The sequence below is a fragment of the Quercus suber genome, unplaced genomic scaffold, assembly GCF_002906115.3.
Source record: "Quercus suber isolate HL8 unplaced genomic scaffold, Cork oak 2.0 scaffold_264, whole genome shotgun sequence".
In the NCBI taxonomy this organism is placed as follows: domain Eukaryota; kingdom Viridiplantae; phylum Streptophyta; class Magnoliopsida; order Fagales; family Fagaceae; genus Quercus; species Quercus suber.
In genome coordinates, this window is record NW_027069720.1 from 107,615 (window position 1) to 134,653 (window position 27,039).

Here is a 27,039-nt window from a genome sequence, read left to right on the forward strand (position 1 = left end):
AATAAGAGTCAATTTGATAAATTACTTTTGATAAAGACCCATGTTAAAAGGACCTCTTTGCTTTCAACCCTAATAAAACACAAATTTGTGGGTTCCAGTTAGCTCAACTTGTAAAGTCTCTGATGATTGTATAAGAGATCTGGGGTTCAATCATCGCCTACACCAAAAACTGATTGGTGTTTTGGTTTGATGATAAAGAGTTATTATTAGGAGCATACGCCATAGGTTGAAACTCTCTTAAAAAAAACACACACACACACACACACACACACACAAATTTAATTTATTTAAAAACTTACACATAAATTTATAAGGTGTACATAATATCTCTAAAATGTCACTAATTTTATAGAGTCCATAAAATCACTTAACTTATAATAATTTATTTGTATTTGTGGGGGCCAGATAGCCAATAGGTACTGTTAAAACTGTATATATTGGGCCTATGGCCCAGTTCGAGAATATTTACTTGTCTGAGGATGGTCAAATAATGTTATTATGGGAATGGTGGAAGAGGAAGAGATAAGGATTGTACATAATAGTCCAAAAGATGTCTGAGGAGAAAAGTCATAACGGAAATATTTATCCGAGATCAGTAGGAATGTCCTATCGTCCTGAACATCCTTCCAGGTTGCATCACGATTAGAAGTCAGATATTGGATAAGAGGAGAGTAGAAGAAGGCAACAAATATCTATAAAAGCTGCTACCTTTGCATTAAATGCGTCCCAGCTAACTTTCTGGCCGCATTAATGTGAAGGTGATACTTGAACAGTAGTAAAGCAACTTTATAGCTGCTAGTTGAAGGTTTTGGGAGGTGCTGGATGGGACAAGGAGTACCTATAATCTAACTTACACGTGTATGGTGGGGATGATGCCAAAAGTTGTAGTATATAGCATGGAAAGGTAGCCTAAAAAAAGGAGAGAGAAAAAAGAAAAAGAAATCAAAGGAACGATCCTTCTTTAACTCTTGTAACCTTGATCATCAACTGGACATTATAACAGAGCTCCTCAGATTGCGCCGAGGACCAATTTTCTTATCCTACTTGTGTTTGATTCTCTTAAATCAACAATGGTTACTGTCTTTCTTACTCACTAGAACTAGTTCATTCACCCACGCTCTATAAATTTATTGTTTAGGCTCATTGGGCTAAAACCCAATCCTATATTGGGTCTGATCTAAATTCTGTCCTTACAGTATTAATTAAAATTATTTAAGTGCATAGTCTAATGAGAAGATATAATAAATTTTACCAATGGGCTTTAATTGATTGCATTCTCATATCTACGGGCAATTGCTACGGTTAGATTTGCCCTTAGAGGTTGGGGTGTTTGATGTAATATTTGAAAGCAACAAACTACTTGTAGAGGTGAAAAACTCTTTGATTACCTGGTAATTGGTTATGGTGGATAAAGTCAGTTGCTTGTAGGAGTTTGATTAATAGTGAAGATAGTTGTACAGTATACTATGTGATGTGCAAATAATTTGAGTGAAGTTCTCCAACGTCATAATATATATATATATATATATGTATTTGAAAGCGGAAATTTTAAGTTTACTCAAATAGGGTAGAATAAGAAATGATATGTCTATAACACTCTCACAACAAATGGTAAATGATATGTTGTTATTAATGGACAAAAAAGTAATTTTAGTAGTCAGTTTAAATTTGCACCAATAATAACTTATCATTTAAGATTTGTTGTGAAAGTATAATGAAAATATTGTGGACGTAGCACTTTTTAAGGTAAAATGGGGATAGTTTATTGTCTTGTATGGTCATCTTTTTAATGAGCTTCACTTGATCTTCAGTGATCCTAGAAATTGAGAGGTCATGATAAGGTTTATGGCTGCTCATGTTAAGTAAGATTATATGAATGATATTTGGTTATAAAAAATTACATTATTGTCAAGAGCCTTATAATTCAGTTGGTATTTCTGACGAATATATCTTCAAATCATCCATCCTCCATTGTTGTAACTATCAAATTATCAAACAAATGGGAAATTTCATTCTTATTTTACAATCGTTTTAATAGATAATGTACTAAAATTTGAATTATCTTAATAAAATGGACAAAGTTTCCTTTAAAATATCCCCCAACCCATTATATCATAATTTATAAAACTATCCATATATACTACTTAAACAAGTCATATAACTTATTTAAAAGGTCATGTGATACTCCGTTTGTTTCAAAGTAAAATATCTCACACATAAAATATTTTACATGTAAAATATTTGTAGTGAAAACATTTTCAAGTGTACGGTGCTGATGATGGTGTCGATTGGTGGTCTTTTGTCTGGCTGTGCGAGATGGGTGGCTTGTAGCTATAGTAGATAAGAGAGAGACAGGTTGAGAAAAATATGTAAAACGTTTTACCCTTTTGTTTGAGTGTAAAACATTTTACATGTTCTTGCCTGAGTTTTATAGGTCACCAAATTTTTAAAACAAAACAAACATAGTAAAATGCGTAAAATATTTTCCTAAAAACACTTTATATCAAAACAAACTACTTGCATGTAGGAGCATTAGTATTAGGTGTGCCAAATGCCAAATATTTGGTGTTTGGCACACCAAACACCAAAAAACCTCTCACATCAAATGTTCAAAATGTTAAAAGATTTAGCATAGGTGAACAATATCGTTCCAAATTTGGAACAGTACGGACACAAATGCTAAAAAAAAAATTTAATTTTTTAATCTTTTATCTCTCACCCCTCATGTATTTTTTCATCTCTATCCCTTGGGTCTCAGCCTCTCATTCTCTTCCTCTCTCACTCACACCTCAGCCTCACCACGCCGATCACCTCGCCCTGACGCCCACCTGCTATGCCTCCAACTCGCCTTGTTGGCCACCTTGCCCTACTGTCCACCCGCTTCACCTCCACCTTGCCTAGTTGGTCACCTCTCCATGCCTCCACCTCGCCAAGCCACACCCACACCACCAGATCTCTCTCTATTGATCGGTGAGTTAATGGGTTTGTTGGGTGTTTTTTGTTTTGTTTTTTGGGATGGATTTTGAGAAGTGAATGTAGTGAGTTAGTGGTTGTTTGTGGTGGTGGAAAAAAAAAAAAAAAAAAAAAAAATTTTTTTGTTATTTTGGTGATTATGGTTGATTTTGATTAGGGTGAAGTGGTTGATATTATTGGTCTTGGTGGTTCAATTTGTGGTAGTGGGTTTGGATTTGGATGTTGCTATGTGGTTTTTTGCATTTGGGTTTGTTTTGAGTTGTGTTTTGGGTTGTGGAGGATGTGGTAGTTGTGTGATGGAGGCTGTTGGTTGGTGGTAGCTGGTTGTGATCGTGGTTGTTGGGTGACCGCGGTGTAGACATTAAAATTTTATGATGTATTCACAACCGTCCGTTCGATTGTTCATGATAAAATATTTGTGATTAAATTAATCTCTAATTGATGAGGTGAACGATCATTAAATGAAATCAAGCCATGTGACAACATTAAATAAGAAAGCCATATGGCAACGTCATAAGAAAATACCTATATGGAAAGTTCTTATTAAATGAAAGACCAAATTAAATTCATAACTCTCAATAAATGTTGAGAGAAAAATTCTAAATTAAATACTATTGAATTGGCTATAAATAGAGGCCTCTTATATGAGAAAAGACACATACACTTGGAGAGAAAATCCTACTGACACTGTGCCAAAATAGAGAGTCGTCTCTAAAGTTTACAAGAATTCCATTGATCATCAAGGCCTATTCCTACTTCTTCAAATCAAAGTGGGGATTCTCCTTTAATCTAGTTCGAGATCAAGCCAATGGCCTTCGCATCAAATCAAGTACATTCAACTATTTATTCAACTTGGAGACATCAAAGCATGATTCAAGATCAAGTTTTATAGCCCCTTTGGATCGTAAAGTTTCTTAGAGATTGAATTAGAGGAATTTATTGTACTCTTTCATTGTAAATATTCATACAAAGGATTGTACTCATATATACACAAATCAATAAAAATTGATTAGTTTCTACACTATTTTGTGACCGTGTGATTTATCTTTTATGAAAATTGTGTGTACACATGGCCTAAGTTGTGTTTGTTGAGTTTTTAGTTAAATATTATTTTAATGTATAGAATTGAAGAATATACAATGTAATGTAGGATGTATTGTAAGATGGTATATTAAAATAATAAAGTAGTTTTCTTGATGCATTCAAATGACATATTTTTATAGGGCAAAACTTAAGGTTATGTTTGATAACAGTTTTTGTTTTTTGTCCATTTTGAATTGTCAAACAAGTTTTTTAGTTTCAAAAATAGAAAATTGTTTTTAGAAACAGAAAATAAGGGGAAAAAACAGTTATCAAACACACCCTTAGGTTTTATATTTCCTTTTTAATATTCAGTCATATGGCTTTTTCATTATAGGATAGAAGCGTATTTTTAGTTAAGTACAACCATATGGCTGAATCATAATAGGGAACCTAAAGAACAGCAATTAAGTACTGAAGTTTTGTCCCTTTTTATAATAGGTTTGGAGAAATTTTCTACAAATAAGTTTGGAAACTCTTTTGGTACGTGTGTTTAAATAATAATTTTCAGTTTTTTTGAAAATATGTGTGGGTAAAAAAGTTCGTAAAAATACGTATAATATTGTTTAAAAACTGAAAACATGTGTGTTTAATCGCATGTTCCAAACGAGGCCGAAAATTTTAAAAAGGAAAACTCGGAAAACACGCAAAGGGACCGCGCGTAAAGCAGGAAAAAAAGCTAGCGAAAGAAAATTAAAAAAAAAAAAGAGGAAAATGGAAAAAAATGGAAGCGGAGAGAGGTGGGAGGTCGTTGAATGCGTGTACGCACACTTCTCTCTGTTTCAACTTCCCCGTCCGTGCCAGTCAGCGAGGCTCTCTCTTTTAAGTTTTTTTGACAGTTAAAACGGCCATTCCGAACCCGAAAGATTGATTTGATTTTTATTATTATATAAGAATAAGTATCAGATCGAAAAGAAAAATAAGGAATATGAGTGGGTGGGAGTGGGATAGGGTTAGGGTACCGAGATTGGGAACCAGAATGGGTCGAAATCGCAATAACTATTCTACGCTCAACGAGCGCGTTCCTTCCACTCGAACGAAGACGGTTCGACTCGGCCACGTCACGCCTCAGGCTCCTGGTCACCGCACCATCTTCTGCAACGATCGCGAGGCCAATCAACCCGTCAGATTCAAGGTTTGGAGAATCCTCTCTCTCTCTCTCTCTCTCTCTCTCTCTCTCTTTATTTTTTGTTTTGAATTCGGCTTTGTTTGGTTGCTGAGAAAATTTGAAGGAAGGTAGAAAGTTTATATGGTTGATGAATATGTATTTCTCTTTTTTAGCTATGAAGAATTGTTGAATTTGATTGGGTTATTGCTTACATGGTTTTTGATGATGGACAAAATCAGGATTCGAACTTTTGGGGGGCCAAAGTGTAAAGATTTTATTTATTTATTATTCAAATTAGTATTAACAAAATATGAAAAATTGAAAATGCTAAAGTTGCTACTGATTTCACTGATTGGTATTGCATCAATAACATAATAAAATTATGTGACTTTTTTTTATTTTTTATTGGGTACTTTTGACTAATTTTTGATTTTTGAGGGGCTGAGGATAATTTTTTTGGATTGAAAATTTAAAATTGTAGGTATAGATATCTAATATTTGTAAATCGAGGGGGGCCGAGGCCACGGCCTGGTTTTTAGCTATAGTTCTGTCATTGGATACGGTGACTTTGATATATTAATTAGATATGGAGTTGATGTTGAAACTTGTACATGTTTAACTGGAAGTGCATTGATTAAGAGGCACGGTGTTGGTTGAAGATTAGATTGTAACTCCTTGTGGGTGCTTGTGCTATGCAACAGAAACTTCTTTATACAGACATACATATACACTAGCGCTAACATATAAGCAATACAGCCAAAAGCAGAACAGAAAAGAATGAATGAATGAACAATAGGCCTTTGTAGGAAATTTCCCTGTGGACTTGCATGGTTTAACCCATTGTTGGGGAGGAGGGTTTTAGGGTGGGGAGTGAGTACCCATTTTGCAGCCTTTTTGATATACGAATTTCCATAGGTGAGCTGACTGTATTGGGAAACTTTTTATTTATGGTGTGGTTAGTTTAGAGGAGGAAGACATGAAAGAAGGGGGTAGTTTAGTGTACAAAGCTTTGTATGCTTTTATGACGAATAAGTGCAGTTCACTAAAAAACAAAATAAGCGTATACATGCAGTATACAATGAGAAAAAGAAAGCAAGAAAGAAAAGAGATATGTATTGTGACAAGATCAAGCACCAATGAATCAACGGTAGGAGCATAAAGAAACTAGGAACTCCACAAGAGAAAACAAGGATAGAATAAAAGATTGCGATGCCCATTCAAAGAGTCTTTTTCCTCTTTTGATGGGTAAATCATGTTATTGACTAGTTTTGATACATCGATAGTTGGTGGTGTGGTGGGGGGATTTGAACCCTGGATGTCTCCATTGGAAACATCAGAAGGTGCTAAAATCAGTTGAGTTACAAGTCTAGAATCGTTAAATATCTTTCATTTACCACAGGCAGTCATGTAAAGTCAAGAGGCCGATATTAAGCCATTGTACATAAGTATAGCATAGAAAAGAAGAATAAATCTGCTGTCTTATGCACTCAAAGACCTATTTTTGAATCTTGAAATCAATTAGTATTTTGCATGGATGAGAATGTTTGTATATGGAAGTTGGGAATTTCTGCACTTCTGTTTATGTTGTATTACACGTGGCTTGCATCTGGTTCCAATAAATTTTCTTTCATTTTGATTTGTTTGTATCAATTATGTCAGGGAAATTCTATATCAACTACAAAGTTCAACTTTTTTACTTTTCTACCGAAAGGACTGTTTGAACAGGTAAATTACTTTCGAGCATACTGGCAATAACATGGGTAAATTGATTGTTATGTTAATCTCTTACCTCGATGTTAGTTTATGATTGAAGGTGGCGGTTATGTGTGGTAATTTCTGAACCAATTTATGCTAAAACTTGAAGTTCAACCTAATATTTTTCTCAACACACCTTTGACCTATCAAGGGGTTGGTTTGGTGTTGAGGTATTAGAAGGCACAAGTGGAGATGCATAGAACTGGGTATTCTATTTCTTGGTATCATGGAAATGGGGAATATGAATTCTTTCTTAAGGGAATTTTCAATAATTTGATTTTCAGTTTTCATGTTGGAATTCTAGTCTAAGTAGGATAAGCAAGAGAATTGTCTTTATAAAAGTGCTTCATTATACTCAAATTCGGAAAATTGATGGAAAAATGAGCTTTTTGGGTTTTGATGGGTTTTGAGGTGATTATGCCTTTAAGTGTTCTTCTCTCTTTTCTTCATTTGCGCATTGATACTGTTCATGTGTCTGTTCAACACAGCCCTTAATGGTAACAAACTTTTCTATTTTCCTTCTTCTGTATAACCCCAAATCAAGCCCTTCTCCATACATATCAAAACCCTTTAATCTCACATACTTTCTCCATCAAATAGCCTATAAACAATAGGTAAAGTTCTCAAACAAAGCTGCTCTCCAGAATTTTTATTAACTTATTTGATTTAAAGGATGGTGCAATTGTCCTTTCTCTTCAAATTGCCATTCAATTTTGTAGCCTTAATCTTTTTCTAAATTCTTAACCCCAGATCCTTAATTTTCCTAAACCCAGGCCCACCAGAAGCAAACATAGATTTCTCTAATCGGTCCTACTTCAAATGTATTTTAAGCTTACAAATGAATAACATTAGTAGTCTGACACAATGTTAAATATTTTCCCGTTTGTTGATCATTGTGCTAAAAGAAATAATAGGGCACCTCACCTGGAAACTCTTTTTTCAATTTTAAAAAAAAATTATGAACCCTTGCTTGTCTTTTTATTAAAAATTAGTAAATGGAGTCCAGAAAATTCTTCAATAAAATGGCTTAGGTTAATTTAAACTATGCAAGCTTAGTACTTGACTTTGATACCATGGCTTTAATGCTGAATTTTGGAGTTGGGTTTAGGAAATTAATATTATTTATATATAGTGATAAGTTATGGTTAATCATATCTAACTAATGGGTTATGGTTGGTTCATTGCCACCTTTCCTGTGATTTTATTTTGGTTATGTTCCTGAGAAAATTTTTTTTTTCTTTCTTACACTGGACAGTTCAGGCGGGTGGCTAACCTCTACTTTCTTTCAATCTCAATTTTATCAGCAACAAGTATTAGGTATGTTAGTTTAAGCTTGTCTTTAACTTATACTCAGTTGGCTGGCTTCCAAATTTACCTGCATTCAACTCATCATAAAGTAATGTTATATATTTACTAGTTATGATGTATTTCATGTGTACCCTATTAATCTTAGATAACATACTACATTTCCTGTGAGAGTTATTAGATCTTAAACATAATAAAAAAAACTAAGATCTTATCCTAACTAATTTGGTTGTGCTCTATGAATCCTTTATAGAGCTGCCCCCAATTAGATCCTGACCTTTTTTTTTTATACAGTTACTATGTAACCAAATTAATAAATTGTAAAAATTCTTTCTAGACTTGGGCTGTCCGGTGCTTTTGAAGAATTTAGCTTTTCATTTTTGAAGTGGTAGATTGCATGCACCCCAATATTTTGAATTGAACTTCTACAATATATTTGGAATGCTGCTTCTAGTTTCACTGAAAGCCATTCTTCCTTACTAGGATGCTTAGTATGAAGTTTTGGGTAATGCTGAGACATTTAACTGTTGAAAACTCCCTTTGGGCTATTGTAAATCTTACAAAAAAGTGATGTCTAATATGTTGAATATATGATTCATTTTTTATGTTTATTATCATTTGTTGAAACCTGTTTTCGTGTTGGGATTCATTCCCTTTCTGTGTTTTTTTACAAGCCTTGCTTTTTGCTTTTCTGTCTTCCTTCCACATGGCATAATGATCAAAATAATACTAAATAACTTTTCTAGGGTCATGAGATCTATCCTACCAATGTGTGATTTTTTTTTTTTTGAATCTGGATATCTAAGTATTATTTTGATCATGCAGTCCTGTATCTCCAATAACGAATGTGGTCCCTTTGAGTCTGGTGCTTTTTGTCTCTCTAGTTAAAGAAGCATTTGAGGATTGGGTGAGTACTGCAGTCTTTGCTCATTGTGGCATGCGCTCTTTTGTATTCATTTATTTATTTGGCTTGGGCTTCTTTAAAGAAACTTTGTTATCTTCCTTTTGTTATCTGCTTTGGAGTATAATTGTAGGACCAGGCTCAGTTCCTTATTTTTTGATTATTCCCCTTAATCATTTATAACAGAAGCGTCTTCAGAATGACATGTCAATAAATAACAATCTTATAGAGGTCTTGCTAGATCAAAAGTGGGAGCCTATTCCCTGGAAGAAGTTGCAGGTTGGGGACATTGTCAGGGTGAGTATTCTACATTTTTGTATTTTTTGCAATGACATGTATTTGTGTTTTATATGTTAAGATTGAGTTTTGATACTTGCATAAAATCATATAATTTCTGAAATATATCATCCTTAAGATAAATTATGGCAGTTATGTTGTTTGTCATTTCTGTGGACTGTAGCATTATTACAAGTATGCAAATTATGTCATTTAGTTTGTGACATTCTCTCATTTTCTGAGCCAAATTTGTTGTGGTCAAGTGTTAACCAACTGTGCTGCCTATTATTTCATGCTTGTTTTAATATTACTAGGTTGCATAGTGCATTTTGAGCAACCTATTCTCCTCTTCCTCTCTCATATCCTGCAAATAGCTTCGTCCCCCGATTTTGATGTATAAATATATATTTTTTTTGATAAGTAATTTTGATGTATAAATCTTTTTTTGATAGGTAATAAGAATATTATTAAAACAAACTAAAAAACAGAAGAAAGCCAATACAAGGTGTTCATGATGGTGAACACAAGGAAAAGCAACAAACGAACAAACAGCAACAAAGAACAAGAAAAAACTTAAAAGAGCAATACTAAGAGAAGAAATAAACTCTAAGATAGTGGAGCAATCCGATAAGCCCCAACACCTAGACCAATCAAATAAAGTCTTCTGGCATAAAGCTTGTAATTGAACCAAGGATTTCTCAGTATCCTCGAAAGAGCGCCGATTTCTTTCCATCCAAATAATCCACATCAAACAACTAGGAACCATATTCCATATGTCTGAATTAAATTTTCCTAGTCAAAAACTCCAACAATACACCATGCTTTCCATAGAGCCTGGCATGACCCATTGTGTCCCAAAGATCTGAAACATATAAACTTACAGAGAGTGAGCTACCGGACAATGGAGGAGAAGATGATCCACAGTTTCCTCATTCTGATGGCACATACAACACCTATTCACCAAAATGCGCCCCTTAAGCATAAGATTATCCAATGTAAGGATCTGCCCATGAACCGCTGTCCACACAAAAAATGCCACCTGCTTAGGGATCTTAGCTTTCCAAACACCCTTCCACAGAAAATTGGAGGCAGCTGCACCCCTAATGGTATTGTAATAGGACCGGGTATCAAACTTGCCATTCCCTTTGAGACACCAATGAGAAGTGTCATTCCCACCAACCCTAGGGATTTGAGATTGAATGAACTCAAGGAAAGAGAAGGCAGCCCCTAATTCCCTTTCATGAAAATCCCTATGAAATCTCAAATTCCAAATTCTATCGCTACCACCCTCCTGGTAGCATAAAACATCAGAAATGCAAGCTTCCTTGTCATTAGAACACACATACAATTGAGGATAGAGTCTTTTAAGTGAGTTATCTCCAACCCACTTATCATGCCAAAAAAGAATACGTGAGCCATCCCCCACCACTAAGGTCACATGGTTGGAGAAACTCTCCCAACCATCATGAATACCATGCCACGGACCACATTTGTGGGCCCTTATACATATTTTAGTATTCCACCCCCCTTGACCCTCACCATATTTAGATGCAATAACCCTCCTCCAAAGATGAGTGCCTTCTCGCCCAAACCTCCATAACCATTTCCCTAACAAGGCTTTATTAAAATGTACCAACTTCCTGATCCCCAAACCACCCAAAACTATCGGTAAACACACCTTCTCCCAAGCCACCAATGGATATTTGAAACACTCCTCTGAAGATCCCCATAAAAACTTCCTCTGAATATGCTCCAATTTATTAGCCACAACTACAGGAATGACAAATAAAGATAGATAGTACGTAGGAAGGCTAGAAAGAGTACTCTTCACCAAGGTAAGTCTACCCCCCTTAGATAAATAAAGACGCTTCCAACCTGAGAGTTTCTTCTCCATCCTCTCCAAAATAGGATTCCACATAGATGCTGTTTTGTAAGGGGTGCCCAACGGCATACCCAAGTATTTCAAAGGCAGACTACCCACCCTACATCGAAGAATGGTAGCCAACGCATCTATATTTCCAACCTCCCCAACTGGAACAATCTAACTCTTCCCTGCACGAACTTTTAGACCAGTAAATGCTTGGAAGCAAGACAATGCCAGCCTAATGGACAACAACTGATCTCTAGACACATCACAAAACAAAATGGTATCATCTGCAAACAGCAAGTGTGAAATGCGTACCCCTATAGAGTTAGTAGGCCCCACAAGAAAGCCACAAAGCAGACCACAATCCTCAGTTTTCTTCAGTATCCTACTTAGTACTTCCATAATAAGAAGGAAAAGAAGGGGGGACAGCGGATCACCTTGTCTCAACCCACGAGAGCTAACAAAAAAGCCTACCGGAGATCTATTCACAATAATAGAGAAGCGAACAGTAGTTATACAAGCCTTAATCCACCCCCTCCATCTCACCCCAAAACCCATCCTATCCAACAGATAAAACAATGCATCCCAATTCACATGGTCATAAGCTTTCTCAATGTCCAATTTGCAAATCACCCCAGGAACATTGCTCTTCAATCTATTGTCTAGGCATTCATTAGCAATAAGCACTGAATCCAAAATTTGTCTCCCACCAACAAAAGCATTTTGAGACTCAGAGATGAGACTATCTAGCACAACCCGCAATCTATTAGCCAACACCTTAGACAACAGCTTGTACACACTCCCCACCAAGCTCATAGGCCGAAAATCCTTAACATCAATAGCATTATTTTTCTTGGGAATTAGAGTGAGAAACGAGGCATTTAAATACCTTTCAAACACTGAATACTTGTGAAAGTGCACAAAAACAGCCATGACATCCACCTCCACCACACTCCAACATTTTTGAAAAAACGCCATGGTGAAGCCATCTATATATGGTATGTATGAATATATCACCCATTACCATGTGCATTGTTTGTGCTGTGCCCACTAGTAATTGTGGCACTTAAATATGATTTGCCTTTTTGTTATTTCTCGTTAGAATGGATTTTCTTTTGCTTGGTAGGGGTTCTCTGGATTTTCTTTTGCAGCTCTAGTCTTGATGAGTTAGTTGTCAGACTGGTTCTCAAAAATTTACTTTTTGGACGATAACAAATATTTCATATTGATGATGTGTGTGCTATTCTTTTGTTGTGTGAATACCTGTGCAAAATTGGTTTAATTGTTCTGCTTCCTGCTTGGTTCAATTTCTATGTGGCTAGTTAAAGTTGTGAGGACTTGGAGTTGGCCAGTAGAACACTTCTCAAGTAATTCCTACATGGTTTTTGTTTAATACTTTCGTTTCAAGCGTTATCTACAATTCACTGTCTTTAAGCTGTTCAAATGCTCTACTTGTTGATATTGATGCTGTTGCTATTATTAGTAATGTCGTAGTTTTCTATCAACAACACAAGAATTATGTCAGGGGCTTCTTTATGATGTGAATTTTGCATGGTTGCAGGTTAAGCAGGATGGATTCTTTCCTGCAGATTTGCTTTTTCTTGCTAGTACAAACTCAGATGGTGTCTGTTATATTGAGGTGTTTTTATTTTTTATTTTTCTTATTTTTTAAATATGACTATTATCATGATTTTTCTAGAAGATTGAAGAATGTTTGGTTTTTCTTATTTATAATTTTGTAACTTTATCACCTTCCCCACTATATACTTATTAAAAAAAAATTTCCTTAACTTTTATCTCTTCTTTTTTTCCTTAATTTGTTTTTATTGTCGGCTGCAGACTGCAAATTTAGATGGGGAAACAAATTTGAAAATTAGGAAGGCATTGGAAAGGACCTGGGATTTCTTGACTCCTGAGAAAGCATCTGAATTCAAAGGTTTAGCTTTTTTGTTGCTCCACTTGTTTGTCACAAATGTTGTTGACCTATTTTTGTATTTTTTGCAATGACATGTATTTGTGTTTTATATGTTAAGATTGAGTTTTGATACTTGCATAAAATCATATAATTTCTGAAATATATCATCCTTAAGATAAATTATGGCAGTTATGTTGTTTGTCATTTCTGTGGACTGTAGCATTATTACAAGTATGCAAATTATGTCATTTAGTTTGTGACATTCTCTCATTTTCTGAGCCAAATTTGTTGTGGTCAAGTGTTAACCAACTGTGCTGCCTATTATTTCATGCTTGTTTTAATATTACTAGGTTGCATAGTGCATGTTGAGCAACCTATTCACCTCTTCCTCTCTCATATCCTGCAAATAGCTTCGTCCCCCGATTTTGATGTATAAATATATATTTTTTTTGATAAGTAATTTTGATGTATAAATCTTTTTTTGATAGGTAATAAGAATATTATTAAAACAAACTAAAAAACAGAAGAAAGCCAATACAAGGTGTTCATGATGGTGAACACAAGGAAAAGCAACAAACGAACAAACAGCAACAAAGAACAAGAAAAAACTTAAAAGAGCAATACTAAGAGAAGAAATAAACTCTAAGATAGTGGAGCAATCCGATAAGCCCCAACACCTAGACCAATCAAATAAAGTCTTCTGGCATAAAGCTTGTAATTGAACCAAGGATTTCTCAGTATCCTCGAAAGAGCGCCGATTTCTTTCCATCCAAATAATCCACATCAAACAACTAGGAACCATATTCCATATGTCTGAATTAAATTTTCCTAGTCAAAAACTCCAACAATACACCATGCTTTCCATAGAGCCTGGCATGACCCATTGTGTCCCAAAGATCTGAAACATATAAACTTACAGAGAGTGAGCTACCGGACAATGGAGGAGAAGATGATCCACAGTTTCCTCATTCTGATGGCACATACAACACCTATTCACCAAAATGCGCCCCTTAAGCATAAGATTATCCAATGTAAGGATCTGCCCATGAACCGCTGTCCACACAAAAAATGCCACCTGCTTAGGGATCTTAGCTTTCCAAACACCCTTCCACAGAAAATTGGAGGCAGCTGCACCCCTAATGGTATTGTAATAGGACCGGGTATCAAACTTGCCATTCCCTTTGAGACACCAATGAGAAGTGTCATTCCCACCAACCCTAGGGATTTGAGATTGAATGAACTCAAGGAAAGAGAAGGCAGCCCCTAATTCCCTTTCATGAAAATCCCTATGAAATCTCAAATTCCAAATTCTATCGCTACCACCCTCCTGGTAGCATAAAACATCAGAAATGCAAGCTTCCTTGTCATTAGAACACACATACAATTGAGGATAGAGTCTTTTAAGTGAGTTATCTCCAACCCACTTATCATGCCAAAAAAGAATACGTGAGCCATCCCCCACCACTAAGGTCACATGGTTGGAGAAACTCTCCCAACCATCATGAATACCATGCCACGGACCACATTTGTGGGCCCTTATACATATTTTAGTATTCCACCCCCCTTGACCCTCACCATATTTAGATGCAATAACCCTCCTCCAAAGATGAGTGCCTTCTCGCCCAAACCTCCATAACCATTTCCCTAACAAGGCTTTATTAAAATGTACCAACTTCCTGATCCCCAAACCACCCAAAACTATCGGTAAACACACCTTCTCCCAAGCCACCAATGGATATTTGAAACACTCCTCTGAAGATCCCCATAAAAACTTCCTCTGAATATGCTCCAATTTATTAGCCACAACTACAGGAATGACAAATAAAGATAGATAGTACGTAGGAAGGCTAGAAAGAGTACTCTTCACCAAGGTAAGTCTACCCCCCTTAGATAAATAAAGACGCTTCCAACCTGAGAGTTTCTTCTCCATCCTCTCCAAAATAGGATTCCACATAGATGCTGTTTTGTAAGGGGTGCCCAACGGCATACCCAAGTATTTCAAAGGCAGACTACCCACCCTACATCGAAGAATGGTAGCCAACGCATCTATATTTCCAACCTCCCCAACTGGAACAATCTAACTCTTCCCTGCACGAACTTTTAGACCAGTAAATGCTTGGAAGCAAGACAATGCCAGCCTAATGGACAACAACTGATCTCTAGACACATCACAAAACAAAATGGTATCATCTGCAAACAGCAAGTGTGAAATGCGTACCCCTATAGAGTTAGTAGGCCCCACAAGAAAGCCACAAAGCAGACCACAATCCTCAGTTTTCTTCAGTATCCTACTTAGTACTTCCATAATAAGAAGGAAAAGAAGGGGGGACAGCGGATCACCTTGTCTCAACCCACGAGAGCTAACAAAAAAGCCTACCGGAGATCTATTCACAATAATAGAGAAGCGAACAGTAGTTATACAAGCCTTAATCCACCCCCTCCATCTCACCCCAAAACCCATCCTATCCAACAGATAAAACAATGCATCCCAATTCACATGGTCATAAGCTTTCTCAATGTCCAATTTGCAAATCACCCCAGGAACATTGCTCTTCAATCTATTGTCTAGGCATTCATTAGCAATAAGCACTGAATCCAAAATTTGTCTCCCACCAACAAAAGCATTTTGAGACTCAGAGATGAGACTATCTAGCACAACCCGCAATCTATTAGCCAACACCTTAGACAACAGCTTGTACACACTCCCCACCAAGCTCATAGGCCGAAAATCCTTAACATCAATAGCATTATTTTTCTTGGGAATTAGAGTGAGAAACGAGGCATTTAAATACCTTTCAAACACTGAATACTTGTGAAAGTGCACAAAAACAGCCATGACATCCACCTCCACCACACTCCAACATTTTTGAAAAAACGCCATGGTGAAGCCATCTATATATGGTATGTATGAATATATCACCCATTACCATGTGCATTGTTTGTGCTGTGCCCACTAGTAATTGTGGCACTTAAATATGATTTGCCTTTTTGTTATTTCTCGTTAGAATGGATTTTCTTTTGCTTGGTAGGGGTTCTCTGGATTTTCTTTTGCAGCTCTAGTCTTGATGAGTTAGTTGTCAGACTGGTTCTCAAAAATTTACTTTTTGGACGATAACAAATATTTCATATTGATGATGTGTGTGCTATTCTTTTGTTGTGTGAATACCTGTGCAAAATTGGTTTAATTGTTCTGCTTCCTGCTTGGTTCAATTTCTATGTGGCTAGTTAAAGTTGTGAGGACTTGGAGTTGGCCAGTAGAACACTTCTCAAGTAATTCCTACATGGTTTTTGTTTAATACTTTCGTTTCAAGCGTTATCTACAATTCACTGTCTTTAAGCTGTTCAAATGCTCTACTTGTTGATATTGATGCTGTTGCTATTATTAGTAATGTCGTAGTTTTCTATCAACAACACAAGAATTATGTCAGGGGCTTCTTTATGATGTGAATTTTGCATGGTTGCAGGTTAAGCAGGATGGATTCTTTCCTGCAGATTTGCTTTTTCTTGCTAGTACAAACTCAGATGGTGTCTGTTATATTGAGGTGTTTTTATTTTTTATTTTTCTTATTTTTTAAATATGACTATTATCATGATTTTTCTAGAAGATTGAAGAATGTTTGGTTTTTCTTATTTATAATTTTGTAACTTTATCACCTTCCCCACTATATACTTATTAAAAAAAAATTTCCTTAACTTTTATCTCTTCTTTTTTTCCTTAATTTGTTTTTATTGTCGGCTGCAGACTGCAAATTTAGATGGGGAAACAAATTTGAAAATTAGGAAGGCATTGGAAAGGACCTGGGATTTCTTGACTCCTGAGAAAGCATCTGAATTCAAAGGTTTAGCTTTTTTGTTGCTCCACTTGTTTGTCACAAATGTTGTTGACCACGATGCTTATACTGTCATCTGCATTCTTAGGATTTTTAGAGTCTTCATTGAACCCATACAAAATTTGACCAGTGGTTATGCAGTCGTTTACAAATGGGAAGTGTTAATTAAAAATGAAACAGGGAATCCAGCCCTAGGAAATGTTCTTAATTCCATGTCATTGTTAAGCCAGGAAGTAACTAGAAACAAAAGCTGGGCAAACATAAGTGAGGGGGACAGGCTCATAGGAAATGTCGAATCAGTGTTTGAGAAAGTGCATGTTTTCCCCACTTATTACAACCAGACACCTAAGAGAATGGCTGTAAATTACCAGCGGTTCAATTTTTTTTTTACTAGGTCTGCAATTGAACTAGACCAAGTCTGAGGTGTTTGAGCTTTGATAATTTCCTATATGTCCCAAAAGTTTAAACTATTAGGAAATTATGAACTTAATCATTTAACCAGTATTTTAACACCCTCACACATGCGTGTCCAGGCTCCTCCTTAATTAGTGGGGCCCAACATGTGGAGACTGAGTTTGAACTCATGATCACCCACTCTGATACTATGATAGACTAACACTTGTCCCAAAAACTTAAGGCCTACATTGAATGGGAATTACGTTAGGAATAGAAATTCATATTACTAGCAATATTAAATGTTGTAATGGAATAACTATTTCTATTCATATGTTTGGTTGTAAAATTGGAATGAAATTCTGGATCTGTTTTTCAAGTTTTATTTCTGAAATATCTTATTTATACAATTATATTTACACTTGCCATGGGACTAAATTATCCTAGAAATTGATATATAATATATAAACTTAACATCATTCTACTAGGTCTGCAATTGAACTAGACCAAGTCTGAGGTGTTTGAGCTTTGATAATTTCCTATATGTCCCAAAAGTTTAAACTATTAGGAAATTATGAACTTAATCATTTAACCAGTATTTTAACACCCTCACACATGCGTGTCTAGGCTCCTCCTTAATTAGTGGGGCCCAACATGTGGAGACTGAGTTTGAACTCATGATCACCCACTATGATACTATGATAGACTAACGCTTGTCCCAAAAACTTAAGGCCTACATTGAATGGGAATTACGTTAGGAATAGAAATTCATATTACTAGCAATATTAAATGTTGTAATGGAATAACTATTTCTATTCATATGTTTGGTTGTAAAATTGGAATGAAATTCTGGATCTGTTTTTCAAGTTTTATTTCTGAAATATCTTATTTATACAATTATATTTACACTTGCCATGGGACTAAATTATCCTAGAAATTGATATATAATATATAAACTTAACATCATTCTCTATTTTTCAAATCAATATGCTTATCAAACTTAACTCCAGATCTCTTGCTTGTTTCAATCCTGACAAGCTTCTATTCTGGGCTATTTCTCTATGTATACTTCCTGTGAACTTGGGTTTTGCCCCTGCCCCTTTTGACATTTTTAATATGTTTTATCATTTATCAAAAAAAAAATCTGAAAAGCATTCCTTTCCTTATTGCAGGTGAAGTGCAGTGTGAGCAACCAAACAATTCATTGTACACTTTCACTGGCAATCTCTTATTTCAAAAGCAAACATTGCCTCTCTCTCCAAACCAAATCTTGTTGCGAGTATGACATTGAGTTTTCCTCCTCATGCATTTGCACTTTATGTTTGTTTGTTTTTCATCCTGCTTTGCCATTAAATTTGTTCTTGCTGGCCTTGACTATCTGCTAAGAGTCTTTTGCACTCCAATATTCTATTGATCTTGGTGGTGTAAATGAAATGTTTTCTGAGTTGGACTGATTACCAGTTTATGCGTTATTCAGAATCCCTTTATCAGTTTAATTATGATCATGGTGAATTGGCATCGTATGTGTAAGTGCAGTGGGAGAGAGTTGACCTTTGGTCTCTTGTATTTGATGTATTTTGAGTTAAATAGGTGATGCTGAAGAAGTTCGTTGATGTGTAACTTGCTGGAAAGGTTGACTAGGAAGATGAAGGAATGGTTTCATTTGGAATGCAGCTTCTTTCTGTCTAATGTGTATAATTTGGACGGAGAGTGGAACCATCATACATTTAGCAGTGTAGCATTGCCTATTTTTGTAATTAAATTGTTATCCCCACCCTCCTTATATGAGCAAATACTTATGCAACACCCACATTTCCTCTCTTCTAGATTTTGTTGATTTTTTAGATAATAAATTGTAATTTTTGGCAAAGTTTGTATGTGCTGCATAGTTTACATCGGTATCTCTTTTATTAAGAATTTTTTTTAGTACCTATAAGGAAAGAATTCTTTTTTTGACGGTCTTTTTTAATATTTTATTATGTGGTCAATGTTGATTTCGATGTTTGCTCTCCATTGGTGAAACTTAGCTGGCTTTTGCTCATTGGCACTGCTAAATTGTTTCCAGGGGTGCAGTCTCAGGAATACGGAGTACATTGTTGGGGCTGTTGTTTTTACAGGACATGAAACAAAGGTTTGATATCATGAACTGCACTGCTATATACTCAAAACCTATTTTCTTCTCTTTGGCCCACCCCGATGCTTGGAAACATGGAGAAACATGAAAAGTGGAAAATCTTAAAATAGGACATGGGTAGACATGATTAAGTTTTCATGTGTATATTGCTTGTGATGTGTGTGTGTCTTATGCATGTGATCTGAATATCATCATATGTAATTTATAAGATATTCAACAAGAAAAAAAAGGTTGGTGGAAAATGTGAAGCTCAAAGTGGAAGTCTCTCTCTCTCTCCACATACACGCACACACATTTGTGTGTGGTCTAACAACATTCTCATAATGAGATCAATGGAAATCCAGAATTTCTGTGTGTTCACAAACCCCTTGCTTTTCTAATTTACCACCAAATGCCCTACTTTGAAATATAGAAGTTATACAAAATGATCTTTTCTTGTCTTTGGATGTGTCCTTTGTTTTATTTTGAACATGTACAGCATGTCAGACATGTTGAGGCATATCTAATGCATGCCAATTTCCTACGTGTCAGATGTGTTGAAAACATATCCAATACTTGCTAATAACCAACATGTATCATACATGGTGACACTTCAGCAAATGCCTTTCTATGCTTTTTAGGTTCCATGTTATGATGTGTTCTGTTATGTTGATGCATCAACTTTCTTGTTTATGCTCTTCCCTGCACTTGTAACTCAATGGTTTATAAATAACCTTAAAAAAAAAATATTTCTTGGTTCTGGTTATTTTTATTATTTATTTATTTATTTATTTATTGTAAATATAACTAGCACTTATAAAACTTTTTAGGGAATTATCAGAAGGAAGAAAAAGTCGGGGAAAGTCGTGATCCACTAAGTTGTTTCTTTTTGCAACTGATGGAGGATATTAGTTTCATAGAATTTTTTTGCTATATGGGTTATGTCCTTTTTATTTTTTGGTATCCGCCCCATTGTGTTATTTGTCTCTACTGTCTTTTCTTGATAAGTAAGAAAAATGTATATTCAAAAAACTGTTTTATGCAAAGAAGCACAAAGCATATCAAAGATTACAAAAAAGAGAGAAAAGCAAAAACGGATGAATGCCAATGATGTTAATGGATGTTTGGATTTTATTGCAGGTTATGATGAATGCCAATGATGTTCCTTCCAAAAGAAGTACATTAGAGAGAAAACTTGACAAACTCATTCTCATGCTTTTTGGTGTTTTATTTACTATGTGTCTGATTGGAGCCATAGGCAGGTTTGACTATTAAGCTTGCCAGTCTGTACTACATATCTCACCATGTTTGTGAATTTTTTTAGTACTTAAAATTGTTCACATTACTTTGGAGTTTTCCCATGTTGTGATGTTTATGGCTTCATGAAATTTTTCAGTGGTATATTCATAGACCGCAAGTACTATTACTTATCTCTCAGTAAAAGTGTGGATGATCAGTTCAATCCTGGCAACCGACTCTTGGTATTGTATTATTACTACAGTGAGCTGAATAATATGGACTGAGATCATGTTGTTTTGTTCCTCTTAATTTTTCCTCATCTGATTCTACTTATTGGTTTTTCAGGTTGCTGTTCTGACTATGTTTACGCTGATTACTCTGTACTCAACCATTATCCCCATTTCTCTTTATGTTTCCATTGAGGTAGGTTCCTTGGTGCATTCTTATCTGTGTGCTGAATAAAGTAAAAGGTCTTGATAAGAAAGTGATCGTATTTGACAGCTGCGCATTGCTAACATCAGGAAATGGAATATAAAATTCTTTATTATTTTTGTGAATGCTGTTTCAGATGGTCAAATTTATTCAGTCCACTCAATACATCAACAAGGACTTACATATGTACCACAGTGAAACCAACACTCCAGCATTGGCTCGGACTTCCAATTTGAATGAGGAACTTGGACAGGTAAGTTGCTGTCATATTGATGTTGAGTGAGTTGCAATGTGGTGGTGGCGTTGATTATTTTATTTTATATTTTTATATTATTATTATTTTATAGTTTTTACTTTAAATTACCAAAAGCAAAAGAAACTTCAATTACTACACTTGTTGTTGTCATCTTCTTCATCATTAAAAGTTAATTCTGTTACACTTCTTTAGGAATTATATTGCTGATGCCTGTATTGAGTTGCTACTTTTTTAATATACTTAATCAAAGATGATTTTCAAAGGTGTTAGTTATAATGTTCTGAATTGTTCCTTTGTCATCAGGTGGAATACATCTTTTCTGATAAAACTGGAACTTTAACAAGAAATTTAATGGAGTTCTTTAAGTGTTCAATTGGAGGAGAGGTGTATGGAACTGGTATCACTGAAATAGAGAAGGGAATAGCACAGAGGAATGGCTTAAAAGTGGAGGTATACATTGCTGTCATTTTATGGAGATGGACATGATTCCTGTTTTAACTAAAGATAACTTCAATTTTATTAAAATGTTACAGGATCGGAAATCAGCCAATGCAGTACATGAGAAGGGTTTTAATTTTGATGATGCTAGGCTTATGCGAGGAGCTTGGAGAAATGAGCCTAATCCTGATACTTGCAAGGTAGATTGTTTAATCTAAAATTGCATTGTATGCAATATATTTTCCATATGTTAATGTGGAGCGAATAATTACAGTCAGTATATATGCTTTCTATTATGAGACTTGTTTATGGTCAAACTGTTGGTGCTTGTACTAGGGCATTGATCTTTTTTATCTTGATTGCCTCTCGTATTACCTTCGTCAATTCTTATATATGTTCTATGTGTCTTTTAAGAGTTTCTGACAGTTGCTGTAAGAAGGGGGGAATGCCTTGCTGGCTTAACATGGCTGGGCCGAAGAACTATTTCCAATGGTTCTGTTATGATGTATTGGTTCTATTGCTTAGTGAATCTTTAAGCAGCATGGTTGGGAGGACTATGCTAAATTTATGATTCTGAGTTGTGACTTTACTATTTTAGAATATATATTGGAACATATATTTTTTTGGCCATTGATGGAATAGTCCTCACATCTGTCCTAGTTACTGAAACTAGGTTAAGATAGCCTTGGTGCATGTCATATATGATATATTCTACACAGACAGGAAGGTCTGTACGCTTGTAATTTGAAAGTTCACTTGATGAATTAATCAATATGATCTGCTCTTGGGCACAAGCGTAAATTGCTTAGCCTGTCAGGGATGAATGTTCCTGAATTACCCAGCATTTAGGAGTGGCAATTAGGCGGGTTGGGTGGGTTTTGAGTTGGGTATATAATTACTCATTTACCCACTTATTACCTGTTAAGTAAATTTTAAATACCCACTCTGCCCATTTAATTTGGGCAGGACCTAATCCACCCATTTAACCATTATTAGATTGGTACACATAATTACAAGCACCAATTCCATCAAAAATTAAAAAACAAACAAACACCAAAAGGCAAAAACTACTTCTTCACGATGAAGCTTGCGATGATGAAGAAATTGGATGAGAGAGCAAGATCATTCCCTTGTGCTAGCTCGACAACGTTGTTGCCAGATTCAGTATGGTCATTGTCTACGCCATAGTTGAGAACAAAAGGAATCCAAAGGCAAAAGCAAACCCTAGCTTCCACCGTTGACTCTATCATACCCTCATTGGAAGGAGCATTGAAAATGGAATTCAAATCTGCTGCTTATTCTTATAGTTCTTATTGTTGCTGTGATACTGACTCACCAACTTAGGGTGAGGAACTTGGAGTCAGAAACGAGTTGGATCTCAGGGAATGATTTCAATTTTTGATTCAGTTTGATAAATTAGGGAAAAAATGTTTTTGATTTTGATTTTGATTTGATTTGTTTTTGTTGGTGCTTGGGTAAGGTATAGCTGTGACCTGTGAGTGAGTTTCTATAATTTTCTCAGATCAGGAAGAGAGAGAGAGAGGGGGGGGGGGTGGGGTGGTTACGATCTTAGGATTTATTTGATGGCTGGGAAAATTGTAGAAAAGACTAAGAAAATCAACCAGAGGGGGTCAGTAGTTTGTGTTAGGGTTTAGATTTTTTTTATTTTTTACTTTTTAACATTAAAATTTAGATTTTAGGATAGGTTTTAAAAAAAAGAAAAAGATGGGTTACCTGGCGGGTTTACCCATTAATACTCAAATTAGAAACCCAATAATATTTACCCATTTAACCCATTACTTTAAATGGGTGGGTAAGGATTTACTTAAAAAATGCGGGTCGTGGGCAGGTTAATGGGTTTTGGGTGTTTTCTGATCCCTACTTGGCAATTGTTTCTGGTGGGTGGGATCAGTTGCTTGTTGGTTTTACTGGCTAGAGGTGAGTAATGGATCTTTTTTCCAAATTTTTTGCTATGTTGTCATATCTGCTCACTCTGCATTTTCAGGGAATTCCATGGTTTTTTTTCCTCCTTTTCTGTTGGTGAGCTTAAAACTTTTTAGCAGCGAAGTGTATTGTTGGGTGGTTTTGGGTGTCTTTGGGATCTTGTTTAATTATATAACTTCTATTAATCAGGATTTTCCCTTCTGATTTCAGTTGAAGTTTGTTTAATACAGATTCTTACTCTAATATAATGGGTAAGAAGGATGTTGAAAATGCTGTTCACACTTTATCAAGAATAGTTGCTGGCGTTTTTGTTAGGATCTAGTAGTGTTTAGCTGTTAATTGAGTAAGAACCTTTAATTTGCCTATAATTAGGGCTGTACACAGCACAGTGCAGCCGGTTTTCATGGCCGTTTCTGCCCTGCACCTGACCTTTTGGTTTCCTAAAATCCCAAGCTGCCGCTGCTCCTAAGGAACGATTCTCTGGCAACATCGGTAGTTCCAGTCGGCGTGGTGGTCGGTTTCCACCTAGTCCGTCACAGTGAGAGAGATTGAGAGAGATCTGAAACTGAAATCACAATCAAACCCAGAAAACTCTCTAAGGATTCAAACCACAAGTCAAAACTTAGAATGAGATCTAAATATCAAAAGATTCAAAACCCAACCAAGGGCTACGGCAAACCCTCTAAATATTAAACACAAACAAGGTCAAGGCGCTTGGGACTGACCTTCGATTGACTCACCTTCGAAGTCAAATCGACTACCAGATGATGGAGGCAGAGATGATGACTTGAAGATCTGACCTGGGTGGCAATAAAAAGGAGGCGGCTTGAAGATCGGAAGCTGAAATGGTGGTGGGTTTTATGTTGTGGGTGGGGGTGGAAATCTTAGATCTGACTTGAGGGGTAGAAATCTCAAGTTGAAATATATATATAAGCAACCTGGTTTGGTTTGGTGTTCGTCAGAATCCAAAAACCTTCGCCGACAACTGTACCAGCCGACTTCGGTACTTGAAAATTGCTGCTGACCACCGTGCCTGGCCCCTGTGATGGAGGCTTGAGGTGGGCGGTCAGTTTGGCTCCGGCTAGTTCCTACGGTGGCAGGTGGTGCCTGTACAGCCCTACCTGTAACCTGTGCAATGCACGGGTACTTTTCTTCATTATTCATCTTTAAATATTTTGTTGACAATCCTATTATTAGGATAATACGTTAGATTATATTTATAATTAATTTTGAAATGTATGGCTTTATTTAAATGTAAACTGAAGTACAAACATCCTATTTGTTGATAAACTTCTCATGACCTCTTTTTTTTTTTTTTTTTAAAATAAATTTAGAGAGAGAGAGAGAGAGAGAGAGAGAGAGATGGGGGGGTGGGGGGTGGGGTGGTTACGATCTTAGGATTTATTTGGTGGCTGGGAAAATTGGAGAAAAGACTAAGAAAATCAACCAGAGGGGGTCAGTAGTTTGTGTTAGGGTTTAGATTTTTTTTTTTTTATTTTTTACTTTTTAACATTAAAATTTAGATTTTAGGATAGGTTTAAAAAAAAAGAAAAAGATGGGTTACCCAGCGGGTTTACCCATTAATACTCAAATTAGAAACCCAATAATATTTACCCATTTAACCCATTACTTTAAATGGGTGGGTAAGGATTTACTTAAAAAATGCGGGTCGTGGGCAGGTTAATGGGTTTTGGGTGTTTTCTGATCCCTACTTGGCAATTGTTTCTGGTGGGTGGGATCAGTTGCTTGTTGGTTTTACTGGCTAGAGGTGAGTAATGGATCTTTTTTCCAAATTTTTTGTTATGTTGTCATATCTGCTCACTTTGCATTTTCAGGGAATTCCATGGTTTTTTTTCCTCCTTTTCTGTTGGTGAGCTTAAAACTTTTTAGCAGCGAAGTTTATTGTTGGGTGGTTTTGGGTGTCTTTGGGATCTTGTTTAATTATATAACTTCTATTAATCAGGATTTGCCCTTCTGATTTCAGTTGAAGTTTGTTTAATACAGATTCTTACTCTAATATAATGCGTAAGAAGGATGTTAAAAATGCTGTTCACACTTTATCAAGAATAGTTGCTGGCGTTTTTGTTAGGATCTAGTAGTGTTTAGCTGTTAATTGAGTAAGAACCTTTAATTTGCCTGTAATTAGGGCTGTACACAGCACAGTGCAGCCGGTTTTTGTGGCCGTTTCTGCCCTGCACCTGACCTTTTGGTTTCCTAAAATCCCAAGCTGCCGCTGCTCCTAAGGAACGGTTCTCTGGCAACATCGGTAGTTCCACTCGGCGTGGTGGTCGGTTTCCACCTAGTCCGTCACAGTGAGAGAGAGATCTGAAACTGAAATCACAATCAAACCCGGAAAACTCTCTAAGGATTCAAACCACAAGTCAAAACTTAGAATGAGATCTAAATATCAAAAGATTCAAAACCCAACCAAGGGCTACTGCAAACCCTCTAAATATTAAACACAAACAAGGTCAAGGCTCTTGGGACTGACCTTCGATTGACTCACCTTCGAAGTCAAATCGACTACCAGACGATGGAGGCAGAGATGATGACTTGAAGATCTGACCTGGGTGGCAATAAAAAGGAGGCGGCTTGAAGATCGGAAGCTGAAATGGTGGTGGGTTTTATGTTGTGGGTGGGGGTGGAAATCTTAGATCTGACTTGAGGGGTAGAAATCTCAAGTTGAAATATATATAGATGTATATATATAAGCAAACTGTTTTGGTTCGGTGTTCGTCAGAATCCAAAAACCTGCGCCGACAACTGTACCAGCCGACTTCGGTACTTGAAAATTGCTGCTGACCACCGTGCCTGGCCCCTGTGATGGAGGCTTGAGGTGGGCGGTCAGTTTGGCTCCGGCTATAGTTCCTACGGTGGCAGGCGGTGCCTGTACAGCCCTACCTGTAACCTGTGCAATGCACGGGTACTTTTCTTCATTATTCATCTTTAAATATTTTGTTGACAATCCTATTATTAGGATAATACGTTAGATTATATTTATAATTAATTTTGAAATATATGGCTTTATTTAAATGTAAACTGAAGTACAAACATCCTATTTGTTGATAACCTTCTCATGACCTCTTTTTTTTTAAAAAAAAAAAAAAAATTCTCTCCTTGGCCATAAAATGAAGAGAACGACAAGTCTCGGACAAAATTGAAAACAAGTTTTTAACTTGTAATGATTTATAGAGGGAAAAAAAAAAATCGAGGA

At 36.0% G+C, this 27,039-nt stretch overlaps 1 protein-coding gene across 1 annotated transcript in view; it reads left to right on the forward strand.

Moving 5' to 3' along the window:
• The first annotated feature begins 4,758 nt into the window (after positions 1 to 4,758).
• LOC112007454 (phospholipid-transporting ATPase 3) overlaps positions 4,759 to 27,039 on the forward strand; it is a 29,270-nt gene continuing 6,989 nt past the window's right edge. Inside the window, 15 exon segments of the mRNA XM_065781328.1 lie at positions 4,759 to 5,188; positions 6,821 to 6,886; positions 8,172 to 8,233; positions 9,047 to 9,128; positions 9,309 to 9,419; positions 12,827 to 12,904; positions 13,105 to 13,201; positions 18,576 to 18,682; positions 19,469 to 19,534; positions 20,657 to 20,778; positions 20,913 to 20,997; positions 21,101 to 21,178; positions 21,324 to 21,440; positions 21,747 to 21,893; positions 21,977 to 22,081. Of these exon segments, the coding sequence (XP_065637400.1) occupies positions 4,982 to 5,188; positions 6,821 to 6,886; positions 8,172 to 8,233; positions 9,047 to 9,128; positions 9,309 to 9,419; positions 12,827 to 12,904; positions 13,105 to 13,201; positions 18,576 to 18,682; positions 19,469 to 19,534; positions 20,657 to 20,778; positions 20,913 to 20,997; positions 21,101 to 21,178; positions 21,324 to 21,440; positions 21,747 to 21,893; positions 21,977 to 22,081 (1,530 nt within the window). The 5' untranslated portion in view covers positions 4,759 to 4,981.